The sequence below is a fragment of the Gossypium arboreum genome, chromosome 8 (genome assembly GCF_025698485.1).
Source record: "Gossypium arboreum isolate Shixiya-1 chromosome 8, ASM2569848v2, whole genome shotgun sequence".
In the NCBI taxonomy this organism is placed as follows: Eukaryota; Viridiplantae; Streptophyta; class Magnoliopsida; order Malvales; family Malvaceae; genus Gossypium; species Gossypium arboreum.
This window is the reverse complement of record NC_069077.1, coordinates 25,671,922-25,685,561: the sequence shown is the minus strand read 5'-3', so window position 1 is coordinate 25,685,561 and position 13,640 is coordinate 25,671,922. Positions and strand designations below refer to the sequence as shown.

The following is a 13,640-nucleotide window of genomic DNA, read 5'->3' as shown; positions in this document are numbered from 1 at the left end:
TATCTGAAATAATTCAAATAAATGATTTAACAGATATAATTATGGAATTGTAATCCAAACCCAAATTATTTAAATTCTGAATAGTTGTATCTGAAATAATTCAAATAAATGATTTAACAGATATAATTATGGAATTGTAATCCTTCCCAGTCGTATGTTTGCCATCTACACCTTCAAGGGGCCACTTGCTTGAAATCTGAAACGTATTAAAGATATGCAGAAATTGACCCAGAAGAGAAAATACAACTATAATCCTATGTAATCAGATTCATAGATGAACGCCTATATGGACAAAAGTAGAGCTTAATGCATCACAAAAGAGAATAAAGTGATGATTATCATCCCAGTTTGAACAATACATTCACAGCTGAATTGCAATCTGTTAACAGCTTTTACGACATAGAATCTAAAACTACTACAAGTTCTATTTTTTGCAAGTACCCGTAGGGTTTGCATTCTTAATAATCCAAGGGTGCTCCATTATCTTCTGAAGAGAGAGCCTTTTCGAGGAGTCCTTCACAAGAAGCTGCAAATAACATTCAGTTACTGTATTCAGAACTTCAGATGTCAACTTCTACAATAATTTTTGGTCAAATTCTGTAGAAGGTCATTGTACTATGCATTTGGACAGATTTAGTTAGTCACTCTACTAGAATTTGTGATTTTTAGTCTCTACTTTGCAAAACGTGTATTTTTAGTTTTGAGATCAACCTTTTTTATGTTAATTTCATCAAATAACTTAACATGACTTATGCTGTAAAACACATGGTGATATGGAATACATACCTCTGGCATTTTTTTCTGGTACAGTTCGATAAATACAATACTTTTTTTTTTCATTTTTGAAAATGTGCAAAAATTGTTTAATTGTTAAAAAAAAATTATCGTGTATATGTCACATCATCATATGTTAAAAAGGAATGTTAAATTATTTAACAGAATTAACAGAAAAAAGTTGATCTTAAGACTGAAAATGCACAATTTAAAAAGTAGAGGACTAGAAGTTATCAAATATAATAAAGGGGCTAAATCCTCCAAAATGTATAATACAATACCTTCTATAGAATTTGACCATGATTTTTCATAACCAATGCATATTGTTACCCGGCTGATGAGATTTCTAGCCTCCATTGAGACATTAGGACTGGATGGGAAGCTGAGGTCAACCTTCATAATCCTGTAATACAACAGCTTGATGATTATACCACATTAGATTAAAGCATAAGAAAACACCGTATTCCTAGTTACCTTTTGAATGTATCGCTTTGACTCTCGGACTCAAAGGGGGGAGCACCATAGAGGAACTCATAACAAAGAATACCCAAAGTCCAGTTATCCACTGCATAATCATGAGCTTTATTTTCCACCATTTCTGGTGCCAAATAGTCCAGAGTTCCGCACATTGTGTGTCTCTTGCTTCTGGATTGTACCGACCATCCAAAATCTGCAATCTTCAACCGACCCTACATATATATAGTCATAATGGAATTACTTGCAAACTTGAACACAATTCAAGAAGGGTAACATTAATGATTAAACCCAACATATGATTTCATACAAAAACTCCCTTGTTGAAGACAATTTATACTTCTAAAATGGGTTTCTCAGTAGATCACAGCTAGGCAAAAGAAGTGGATGCCAAATCAAGAATGGAAGAAAGAAATGCATCGGCCTACCTCATGATCAAGCAGCAAATTTTCTGGTTTGATATCTCTATGAATTACATGTTTCTCATGACAATATGCCAACGCTGTTGTCAAACTAGCAATGTACTGAAAAAGATTTCAGAGTATTTCTAATAATTAGAAGAAAAAAATTGTATAAAATAAAGTGCGATTGAAACAGAGGGAAAAAACAAAAAGAGATTGGGCGATTACTGTAGCAGCTTGTTCCTCACTGAAATGACCGTGTTTTCTAAGCTCGTTATAAAGCTCACCCCCATAAGCATACTCAAGAATCAAGAAAATACGTTCACTATCATGAAACCAGCCGTAAAGCCGCAGTATATTGGGGTGGCGAAGACTGGTTTGAATTTCCATTTCTCTCCTCAACTGATGGTGGATCCTGTATTTTTCTAATTGTTCCTTGAATATGATTTTCAATGCCACAATGTATTTGCTCTACCAAAAAAAAAAAAATACACAATCGAATCAATTAATCACTCTGTTTAAGGAATTATTTGCCCTCACACAAAAAACCCTTTTCATATGCATCTCGATTCGGTTGGAAATCGTAAATAAAACTATACAAACAGTGAATTGAATGAAAAAAAAAAGAAAGAAAAGGGAATATAAATATACCTTGACTTCTCTGGCAAGATAGACCCTACCGAATTTGCCTTTGCCGAGGGGTTTGCCGATCTCGAAGTCTTGTAAGGACCATTTTCGTTTTGAATTTCCTTCTCCTTCTTCGCTTGGAGAAATCATATTTCAGCTGATTGAAGGAATGGTTGATAGAAAATCACAAGTGTAAGTGATTGGGGAAGATGATGAAATTTGAATTTTTAGAAACCGCGCATGTTATTTGGGCCTTTAGCTTTTAATGGGCCTAAATGGTAGACCAGATAATTTATATGTTGAATTTGTTTCATATAGAATATAATAATATTTACCAAATCAATCAATTTCTTCCACCTAATAAAACAAGCATTTCCTTCCAAATTCATCATTGTGCACCAGAAATCGCGTGGTTATAAGCTCAGATTTTAATCTCAAAGTTATGCTCATCCATTTTTAATCATAAAGTAATGTTTGAGATTTAATTCTTATTTTTAAATTAATCTTTTTATTAAAAAATTATAGTTCACCGGTTAATAATGTTAATATTTTGTATAATAATTTATTGTGTTTATAATAATTTACTTCTATGTTTGGTATGATTGCATCTATCAAAATTTATTGAGTCTATAATGATTTTTCTTCTATGATTGGTGTGACTGATAATAAATTTTGATGGAAAATGCTAACATTAGATTAAAATTTTAAATTGAAAAGTAGGGTAATCAATTTTATAACTGTTAATCTCAATTTTCATTTAAGTATAGGTATTAACAAGATTTAAATTTTAAAAATGTCATTCAAAAAAAACTACATTTTTCTGAAAAATAATGGGATTAGGCTAAAATAATAAAAACACTTCCATATGGAAGTATTTTCAACTGATTTTCCTTGTGTTGTATTTTTAGGGTTAGGTTTTGTTTTTTTTTAAAGTAGGGTTAAGGTTAGGGTTTTGTGGTTTTTAAGATTTAGAGTTTTGAGTTTTTTAAATATTTTTAAAGTTAATTATATATTATTTAGTTTTTGTATAATTTTTTAGATGTAAAGTTAATAATTATTTAGATATTTACAAGCATCATATTTACATCAATCGTATATTTGAATTATTTGAATTGTAAAATTCAATTCGATTCATAATCGAAACTCGAACTACTCGATTTGATTAAATCTTAGTTTGTAATTTTTTTATTTTTTATTTAATACAACTGAGTTTTGGTCAGTTTTTTATTGGAGGTTGAGGTCGATTAGATTTTTCATTGCAGTATTTTTGAACTTTCAGTGCATTTTTATTTAGAAAATATATCTCAGAAATCCTAAGATATCTAATGGGTAAGTGAGAGAAAGTGGGGAGTTCAAAGTACTAGAGGGAAAATGCTCCACGTAGGACACATTTTCAGTGCACTGTCAGAAAAAAAAAGCATTGAAAGCGCATCCAACAGGACGCGTTTTCATGCCGTGTTAGCTGAAAACGTGTCCTGTTGTACGCACTTTCAGTGCATTTTCTGACAACATACTGAAAACGCGTCCTACGTGTAGCGTTTTCCCTCTAGCACTTTCAATTCACCACTCACCCAGGAAAATTTTCTAAATCAATTGCCACTCACCCTGGCTCTATAAAAGGGTAGCTTTCAGCATTGAGTGGCATAAGGTATTTATGAGCAAAAAAAAATTTGTAAGAAGAATCAAAAGAAGAGGAAATTCGTACATAAGGCATAATTTGGAGCTACCACACAATTTGCATCAAGTAATGATCGATTTTTGTTGTTCATATTTAAGTATAACATTATTTTCTTGCATAATGTTTTTGTTTCGAACATGTGGAACATGTTATTTCATTGAAAATGAGTGGAAAAATTAATGTTATTGTTTATTACGACGGGAAGTGCGTGACATCGATAATGAGATCGTTTTTTTCACAGAACACAACACGGTTGGCTTTTAACCTGAACATACAATTGCCGGAGCTGCGTGGAAGAATTAGGTGAAAAATCGTCGGACCCAATCAGATAAGAGTATGGTCACTTAGATATTAATTTTGTGCTTCGGTCGACGCTTTCAATATTAGAGACGCGAGGGGATTGGAGGTGATAGTGCAAACGCATATTGACAATGGATCACCATTTCTCGAGTTATATGTGGAGTTTGAAAGGACAAATGAAGGCCCTCGAAGGTCAACATATGTTCTAGTTCAAGAGGTTGGAATGGAAGAACAAGCCGAGAGTCCAACAATATAGTTGTTTGGTGGGTTCACAGCTTTGTTAGAAAGTTCTAATTATGATATCCCAGAATTATCAATAGGAAAACACTCTTTTATTTCGGCCCTAGATTTCAATCGCGGCAGGTAGAACATCAAACAATCGAGGTTTGGTGGTAACACAGAATATTAGACCCTACAAGACACTCAGTTAATGGTTTTGATTTGAACTTCGGTTAGTCGATGTTCAATGCTGAGAACACTTACAGGGGAATGACATCAAGTTCCAACAGTTGGTAATTAGCAGGTGATTTTGGTTGTTTCAACAATTATACAAGAAAGGATGATGTACTCCCTACGACGTCCACTAGCGAGGGGACATCCAACCTTGGAGATGTTGGTGGGGTTGAGAATGAATAGGGCATTAAATCTAATGCCGATCTAATTCGGGAGCCCGGTGCCGATGGTTCAGAAATTGCATTATTTTTTGAACCAGAAGATGGAGGTTCAGGCGGTGAAGGTTTAGGCAAAGGTGCTAAAGAAGATCCACAGTTCAGGGCGTACTCACCTCTAGCCTACATGCATAATGTGAACCTATCAGTAGAAATTGGGTTGGAGTTTGCAAAACTACCACACAGAAAATTGTGTCACGCGAGTTCTTCATTGGATTCGGGTGATTTAGAAGTGGGGAAGGAGTTTTCCTCTAAAGATGGTTTTGTCGCTGTAATGAAGCAATACAATATCAAGAATGGGGTAAACTTCAACATTGTTAAATCTCGATCTGACAAGTTTGAGGCAAAGTGCGTAATGCGAGACAACAGATGTGTATGGAAAATCATGGTTTTTGTTAAGAAGAAGACGAGGCTGTGGACCATAAAGAAATATACTTCTCTACATACATGTGTTGTCGCGGGTACTGCATCAAGACTGTTTTATATTTGGAGAGTTGAATTGCTAATTTTAACGTACTTGTCTTGTCGTAGGTATTTCACTGGATCATTCGAAATTGAATTCGGAGATGATAGTGGATATAATACTACCTATGGTGAAAGCGAGTCTTAGAGTAGTTGTGCCTATTTTAATTGCAAATATTCGTAGCCAATTCGATTACACGTCATCATTCTGCATGGTGTGGATCGCAAAGTAAAAGGCATTGAAGAAGATGCATAATGGGTGGGACGCGTTATACAACGATTTATGACATTTTTTTTTCAAGCCCCAATCATAATCCGCTTTTCACTTATAAATACTTGAATTATTTAATAGGATTGCTCCCAATTTCGAAATGATTTTCTTAATCCCACATTAACTAGATCTAAAATTTTACAAAATATTTTATATTATGTTGATTTTTTATAAAATTAAATCAAATATATTTATAAAATGGTATAATAAAATATTTATGAAATTAAATATGTTATAAAATCTTATAAAATTACAAAAAATATAATTTAAAAATATAAAATGTAGTTATAAAATTAAAAAAAGGTATTTTAGTAAATATTTTGGGGTGGACGAATTATACCTCATTTCGACTTCGAAAATTTCAATGAAAAATAATTTCATCTTGATATCCAATTTTAAAAAAATAGCACGCCGAAAAAATTTATTACTATTAATAAATTTTTTATCTCCTAATTATGAAAAATTACAAAATTATCACATTACTACTAGTAAATTTCTTTTTAGTTTCTTGATTATGAGAAGTTACAAAATGATCACTCCATTATTTTTCTTTTTCTTTTTATCACCAACGGCTAACAATGTCAGTTTTAAAATTGACACCCTCAATATTTATAAATTATGTCAATTTAATCTTTATTCTAAAAAAATTAACCCTTAACATTTACATATTTTGTAATTTGGTATTTTTACAGCTTTTACTTTTTTTTGTTATATTGAGAGTTAAATTTTAAAAAATTAGAATTATTATCTTCAATTTTGGGTGTTTCTAATTTTTTTATATATTTTCAATCAAACTTAGCTAATAAATTTATTTATTTATCTTTTAAATGAAAGGGTCACCAAAAAAGCAAATTGCAAAAAAGAGCAAATTATACAATATGTAAGTGTTGAGGTTAGATTTTTTAGAATCAAGACTAAATTGACCTAATATGTAAATGTTGAAAGTTAAAATTAATTTTGTACAAATTTAAAAAGTGACAACTGGTAGAGTAGTGAGATAAAGTGTGGTGCGTTTAGTTTATTTTTGTCTCATGCTATAATATTTAAACACACTGCCTATCTAAATCCACCCTTAATCTGATGATAACCTTAATATGATGATAACTAGACAGGATAAATTTAAATAGCTTGAATGGCAAAATTATTTTATTAATAATTGGATTACATCGTTGAAAAGTAAGTGTGCGGAAAAATCAATCATATGCGCATGAATGATTCATACTTACGTTTCCCATAAAAATGACAAAATTCTAAACGATAAAATCTGATTGCATTCTTCGAAAGATAGATAATGAATGGAACATAATTCAACAATATATCCATTGCCTTCAACTGCAAAGCATTTCACTAAAACAAAGAGAAGAAGAAAAAAATGGATATTATACTCGCTACCATCTTCTTCCTCATATCATTGCCACCATTATTTCTCTTACTGATCTTCTTATTCCTCGCCATCAAAACCGTCACCGGAAAATCGATCAACGATCCCGATTACCCGCCGGTGAAGGGCTCCGTTTTTAATCAGCTTTTATATCTAAACTATCTCTACGACTATCAAGCGGAAGCAGCCAAAGAACAGCCAACTTACAGGCTACTAGCTTTAGAACAGAGTGAAATATACACCATCGATACACGAAACGTGGAGCATGTATTGAAAACTAGGTTTGATAGATACTGCAAAGGTAAACGGAATCAAGAGATATTTTTGGATTTTTTGGGAGAAGGGATCTTCGCGGTGGACGGAGTTAAGTGGCGGCAGCAGCGGAAGCTTGCCAGTTTCGAGTTCTCGACTAGGGTTCTTAGAGATTTTAGCTGCTCTGTCTTCAGAGGAGATGCTGCTAAGCTTGTTGGGAATATTTACGAGTTGGCTGTGTCGGGCCAAGCTTTTGATATGCAAGTAAGCCCTTCGATTTTGAAAACTATTTCTTTAGAAATGGTAGCTTTGTATGCTAAATTTCAAAAGAATTTAGTTTTATCACAATTATTTGGTAGTCTCCATGAGTAGGTATTCAATATATATATATATATATCATCATACTTACAGAATTAAAAATTTACACGGTGAGTGTATAAAATAATATCCTTTATTTAATTCTTTTTGCACGGTGATGTGTAGAAGATGTTAATGAAAAGCACACTCGAGTCGATGTTCAAAGTTGGGTTTGGGATTGATCTGAAATGCATGGATGGCTCGAGTAAAGAAGGGAACACCTTTATGAAGGCTTTCGATGATGCCAATGAGATGGTGTACTGGCGCTACGTTGACCCTTTTTGGAAGTTTAAAAGGTCTCTTAATATTGGCTCCGAAGCTGCCCTCAAAAACAATATCCAAATCATTCACAATTTCGTCCACAATGTTATTAGCACCAAGAGGAAACTACTCCCCATGAACCCAGAATTGGTGAGCCATAAATTTGGATATCAACTTCCTTTTTGTTAATAAATCACTTTTTTTTAAGAAGGGTTAAGTGCACTAAATGACTTCAAATTATGATTCAAAATTTTAAACTTTATAATATTTTAATTGAATTTTTGAAGTAGTTATCTTGTATCAATAGTGTTATTCTATTAGTCTAACCATCAATTTAAGCATTACATGTTATTTGTGAATAGATGTATACTTACTGTATTAATAATTTAGAGTTCACGTATTAAAAAATAAAAATACAGGATTAATGTGTCATTAAAATTTGGGATGGTTTTTTAACTCTTGAGATATACCTATTTGCAATTCATTCATTGGTTTTAAATATGCTTAAAGCTAAATTTGAGTTCACAACCAATGGTGATACAATATATATATATATATAGTTTGAAAATTCAATCAATTTTATTATAATGAAGATTGAAATCTATTTATGATTTAAGGAGATATCAACTTAGAATATATTATATGGTTTTTAATAGTTTGTATTTATTTATTTGAAGAATGTGAAAGAAGATATACTTTCAAGATTTTTAGTGGAAAGCGAGAAGGATCCAGAAACGATGAATGACAAATACCTAAGGGAAATAATACTGAACTTCATAATAGCAGGCAAAGACACATCTGCAAATACTTTAAGCTGGTTCTTCTATATGCTGTGTAAGAACCCATTGATACAAGAGAAAATTGCAGAAGAAGTGAGGGACATCAGCAATCGTGAAGTAGAATATGAATATGTCGATGATTTCGTGACCAACATAACCGAGGCTACCCTTGACCAAATGCATTATCTTCATGCTGCATTAACTGAGACCTTAAGGCTTTACCCTGCAGTTCCAATTGTAAGTTCACTCAAAAACTTTTTATTCTACAAACATTTTCCATCCCATTTTACATTTCCTATATTAATATTATGCTTTGATCTAAATTAGTAGCACTGTTTAAAATTTTCATTAATCAGTTTTTTTGTTTTTATAGATAATTATAATTTTATCGTTTAAATGATCTAAAAAAATTCACATTCTCCTATCAAAAGAATTTTTTAAATGGTGTCAGTGATTTAGAGAGTAAGGCATAATATTAATAATAAGAACATCAAATTGAAGTAGAGGGACTGAATCCCAAAGTTGAATATAGTATAGGGACGAATTTAACCTATATTCTACAAACATTCTCCTTAGCATTTATGTAGAAAATAGCTAGGCTTTTCTCAAAGTTTTAAATTTAATTTAGAGAGATATTTGTATTTGTAAACTATTAAAGTTTCATTTTAAGAGAAAATCTTGAATTTAATTCAATTATAACCAAAGTTTAGGTTATAAGTGTGTGAATTTGAGTATTTTAAATTTGACTTGAATAGCTTACAAATTTAATCAAATATTTCTATTTTTAACTAGTATTAAAAAATGTAAATTCGAACTTACTTTAAAAAGAAAAAGAAAACCCTAACATGATAGAGTGAGTTGAAATAGTTTGACATCTTTTTATCTGAAATTAGATTCGAAATTAATTTGATGTTAACAAAGGATGGAAGGTGTGCAATGGAGGATGATATTCTGCCGGATGGCCATAAAGTCAGGAAAGGTGATGGAGTGTACTACATGGCCTACGCCATGGGAAGAATGTCTACACTTTGGGGAGAAGACGCTCACTGTTTTCGACCCGAAAGATGGCTTCACAATGGAGTATTCCAGCCTGAATCGCCTTTCAAATTCGTAGCATTTCATGTGAGTACATTTATTTTGGTTGTTGGTTGATATTATTGTCTTTTCTAGTTAGTTGTGTAAAATTGATTCAATGTTTTGACAGGCTGGTCCTCGAATTTGCTTAGGCAAAGATTTTGCATATCGACAGATGAAGATAGTATCAATTGCTGTCCTTCGACATTTCCGATTAAAATTAGTAGATGATACGAAAGCAGTGAATTACAGGACAATGTTCACGCTTCATATGAAGGAGGGTCTTCATATTTACGCTGTTCCTAAGACTATTATGTAAATGAATTCTAATAGGACCAAGTGTATTCTAGCCCTTAAATTTTAAAACGATCATTTTTAATGACATTGCATGCTCAATTGATATATTGTCAAACAATAGTATTTAATTAGTGAATAAAGTATAATCAAGTTAGTTTAAATGCAGTCATTCAGGTTATGTGAATTTATCATATTACTTAAAAATAATGCCACATCATTCTTGTAAATTTAACTTTTTTAAAGACTAGAAAAATTGTCCATTTTGCTTGTTTCTCTAGCTTATAGTGATTTTTTTTCTCATTTTAAATGTACAAAGACCAATTCCAAGATATTTGTTGAAGATTGGCCTGCATGCAGACAAGTAGCAGAGAAGCTGCCAAGCCATGCAGTTGTAGCTAAAGTTCAAGCTACTGTTTCATTTTGTTACTTCAACTATTGGTTTTGTTACTTAGTTGAAAATAAACTTAGTTGGTATTTTTTTTATGTAATTAGGTGCTAATAGATTGGTAAATCAGCTTACCTATGTGCGCAAGTCATGTTTTATAAGTTTCAAGGCTACTTAGTGGTAATAGGTAATTGTTTACGTGAAATTTGTTTCTTTTGACCAAGCTTATTGACCGGTATATGTATTGGCATTATGCCTCAATTTCAAGCTTTCTTCATTTTTTATTTATTACACAAGCATTTCTTTTCTCAAATTTTTGCCCGATTCTGTTTGTTTTGCTCAAAAGTTCTTAGCTGAATTTTCTTGTTTGTTCAGCAAGCATCAAGCCTTCAAGCTCAAGTTTCTGTCAAATTTCTTCATTCTTATTTCTAAGTTCTAACAATTGGTATTTAGAGCACATTTCTTAGTGGACCTGTCATTTTTCATTCCTCAAAATCATGTCTTCATCAGGTTTCTCTCCAGCTACACCACCAGTATTCAATTGTGAAGGCTACCACATTTGGGTAGCAAAAATGAAGACTTACCTGCAGGCATTTGACTTGTGGGAGGTTGTCAACTCCGATGTTGAACCACCATCCTTGAGAACCAATCCTACAGTGGCTCAGATCAGGCGGCACTCAGATGATAGAGCCAAAAAATACAAGGCCATGTCATGCATCCAAAATAGTGTGTCTGATGTGATTTTCACAAGGATCATGGTGTGTGAGTCTCCAAAACAGGCTTGAGATAGTAAAGCAACAACTATTGAATTTGAGAAGGGACTATGAAAATTTGAAGATGAAAGAAGAAGAAATAATGAAGCAATATTCAGACAGAATCATGGCTGTTGTGAACAACATTAGGTTGCTTGGGGACCAGTTTAGTGAAGCAAGAATTGTGAAAAAGGTCATTGCAACCTTACCTGAGAGATATGAAGCCAAGATCTCATCCCTTGAAGACTCAAGAGATCTGTCAAGCATCTCTTTGACTGAGCTGATCAATGCTCTTTATGCTCAGGAGCAAAGAAGAGCCAGCAGACAAGAAGAGCATCAAGAAGGTGCCTTCTAAGCCAAGAATAGACCAACCTCCAGCTCCTCTAGCTACAAAGGGAAGAATGTCTGGTCAGAAAAGCCTAGGAGAGATGGAGCAAGAAGAAGATATTCACATTGCCCACATTGCAAAAGGCTTAGTCATCAGGGAGAAAATTGTTGGTTCAGGCCTGATGTGTAGTGCAAAATTTGCAAAATGATGGGCCATGTTGAGAAGGTTTACAGAAACAAAGGCAAGTTGAATCAAAACCAACCTCAACAGTCTAGAGCTGAAGCTCAAGTGGCAGAAGAAGGTAGTGACCAAGAAGAGCAAGTCTTGTAGTCTCTTGCTCAGCTTTCAAAAGGAAAGCCACAAAAGGATGGCTGATAGACAGTGCTTGCACAAACCACATGACCTCTGATGCTGCTATTGTAATAACCCTAACCCATAACCATCGCCGGAATAAGTTAAAGGGCATTACCAGACTTGTCATTCAGTTCAGAACAATTATAATTGAAATAACATCTCATTACAGTAAATGTCATTCATTCACATTCGTTATGAACATAAAATCAAGCATACAATACTTAAACATGCATTCGGGACCAACTTGGTTTCATATAAAAGTTTCAGAAACTTAGAAATTTTTTAACTTTTAAAAGGTTACACGCCTGTGTGAACAGGCCGTGTGTCTAACCCATGGCAAAACAGGGCACATATACCGACTTATCCACACGGCCACAAGACATGCCCATGTGCCAGGCCGTGTGAAAATTAAGGAGGCTACTGACTTGGCCACACGGCCGACCATACACTCGTGTGCCAGTCCGTATTCTACACACGACCATTAGACACGCCCGTGCGTCTAGGCCGTGTGAAAATTGGAGGGTATACTGACTTTAATTCGTAGGGTACCCCAGGGGACACACGGCCGTGTAACATGACTGTGTGTCGCATACGGCTGAGACACATGCCCGTGTCTCTGCTCGTGTGGACAAAAATAGGCCATTTGAATAGCAAATTTGCCACCCTAAAACACAAGCAAATACATTCAAATTTGACCTCATATGAACAACTCAATTTGTAGCCAAATGAGCCAATTCAATACACAAATAAAGCTATATCCAAACTTACCATTCACATGTTCATACACCTGTATAACATCATATACAATTCATCCATTTAACCTCTTAAATCAAGACTACCTTTACATAATCTCATAAATACATTATCATACTAAAAACATACCATGATTAAACACATATATATACAACCAAAACATAGTACCAAATAAGCCAAATCTTATGGCTTAACTTATATACAATTCTTACTCAAAACATGGTTCCAAAACATAACTTATACTATCAAACTAGCCTATACATGCCATATTTACAAAGGTTCATAAGTTCAAAATACCAAACGAAAATTTGGATAGTGTGACGTGCAACTCTGACTTGTCCGGAACAAGTGAGCTAACGAACTTCTATTAGACATAGAAACAGAAACAGAGTAAGCTTCTAAGCTTAGTATGCCCGTATAATTCAGAATTAAACTTACCATTTAAAGAAATCAAATGCAATAATAACAGGCCAACAATTCAATATAAATCCATCACCTAATTACACATAATCATCACATGTTAGTCATTCAACTAATACATAAACCATATCTTGTTTATATAACATTATTTAGGCTTGTTGAATTTATTAGAATTTTAAAGAATAATCAAGTGAACAATGTCAATAATCCGTCAATTCATCATCATACATGCTCTTTCGAGGCATGGCCAGTAAGCTCATCATGAACTGATAACAGTGAGCTCGATTGAGATGAACGGGAAGCTCTTTCGAGCTGAACAGGAAGCTCATACGAGCTATTGGTGAGTTAGCAACAAATGCAGGAGCTCGACCATTTCGATAAGTATAGTAACACATCACTCGTATCCAATGAATTTATATAGTTCAACTCAAGCTCGGTAACAAATTTTGTATATCATCAAAGTATTCATACCTAATATAATTCAATTATAAACATTCAATTCAACCATTAGTATAGTTCGATTCTAATTATCCGAACTTACCTCGAGTTGCCCGGATAACCGTTGACTACTTGTCCACCTTTCGTTTCCCTC

The 13,640-nt window shown here is 33.4% G+C and overlaps 2 protein-coding genes across 4 annotated transcripts; one reads left to right on the top strand and one right to left on the bottom strand.

Annotated features, from left to right (window-relative positions):
• Positions 1 to 241: 241 nt before the first annotated feature.
• LOC108463078 (serine/threonine-protein kinase Aurora-3) lies at positions 242 to 2,517 on the bottom strand. Of its 2 annotated transcripts, none has more exons than XM_017763020.2 (6): positions 2,301 to 2,517; positions 1,878 to 2,120; positions 1,677 to 1,772; positions 1,249 to 1,463; positions 1,056 to 1,177; positions 242 to 526 (listed from the first exon to the last, which is right to left on the bottom strand). In XM_017763020.2, exons 1-6 carry the CDS (start codon positions 2,424 to 2,426, stop codon positions 459 to 461), a joined length of 870 nt encoding a protein of 289 aa, XP_017618509.1. In that variant the 5' UTR covers positions 2,427 to 2,517; the 3' UTR covers positions 242 to 458. The 2 variants fall into 2 exon arrangements, with proteins under 2 accessions (XP_017618509.1, XP_017618510.1); XM_017763021.2 differs by having other exon boundaries at positions 1,105 to 1,177.
• Positions 2,518 to 6,811: 4,294 nt separating this feature from the next.
• Positions 6,812 to 10,217, top strand: LOC108463133 (cytochrome P450 704C1-like). 2 transcript variants are annotated; one of them, XM_017763083.2, is made up of 5 exons: positions 6,812 to 7,552; positions 7,775 to 8,056; positions 8,584 to 8,922; positions 9,607 to 9,807; positions 9,890 to 10,217. In XM_017763083.2, exons 1-5 carry the CDS (start codon positions 7,028 to 7,030, stop codon positions 10,076 to 10,078), a joined length of 1,536 nt encoding a protein of 511 aa, XP_017618572.1. In that variant the 5' UTR covers positions 6,812 to 7,027; the 3' UTR covers positions 10,079 to 10,217. The 2 variants fall into 2 exon arrangements, with proteins under 2 accessions (XP_017618572.1, XP_017618571.1); XM_017763082.2 differs by having other exon boundaries at positions 7,772 to 8,056.
• The last annotated feature ends 3,423 nt before the right edge of the window (positions 10,218 to 13,640 follow it).

What these genes read in the sequence shown, in the direction of transcription:
- LOC108463078 (XM_017763020.2), bottom strand. Translation starts at nt 2,426, where the DNA reads ATGATTTCTCCAAGCGAAGAAGGAGAAGGAAATTCAAAACGAAAATGG. An exon ending in ATCTTGCCAGAGAAGTCAAG is followed by an intron (nt 2,121 to 2,300) that starts GTATATTTATAT and finishes TTTTTTTGGTAG; the next exon opens with AGCAAATACATTGTGGCATT. An exon ending in GTGAGGAACAAGCTGCTACA is followed by an intron (nt 1,773 to 1,877) that starts GTAATCGCCCAA and finishes AATCTTTTTCAG; the next exon opens with TACATTGCTAGTTTGACAAC.
- LOC108463133 (XM_017763082.2), top strand. Translation starts at nt 7,028, where the DNA reads ATGGATATTATACTCGCTACCATCTTCTTCCTCATATCATTGCCACCA. An exon ending in GCCAAGCTTTTGATATGCAA is followed by an intron (nt 7,553 to 7,771) that starts GTAAGCCCTTCG and finishes GGTGATGTGTAG; the next exon opens with AAGATGTTAATGAAAAGCAC. An exon ending in TCAAATTCGTAGCATTTCAT is followed by an intron (nt 9,808 to 9,889) that starts GTGAGTACATTT and finishes ATGTTTTGACAG; the next exon opens with GCTGGTCCTCGAATTTGCTT.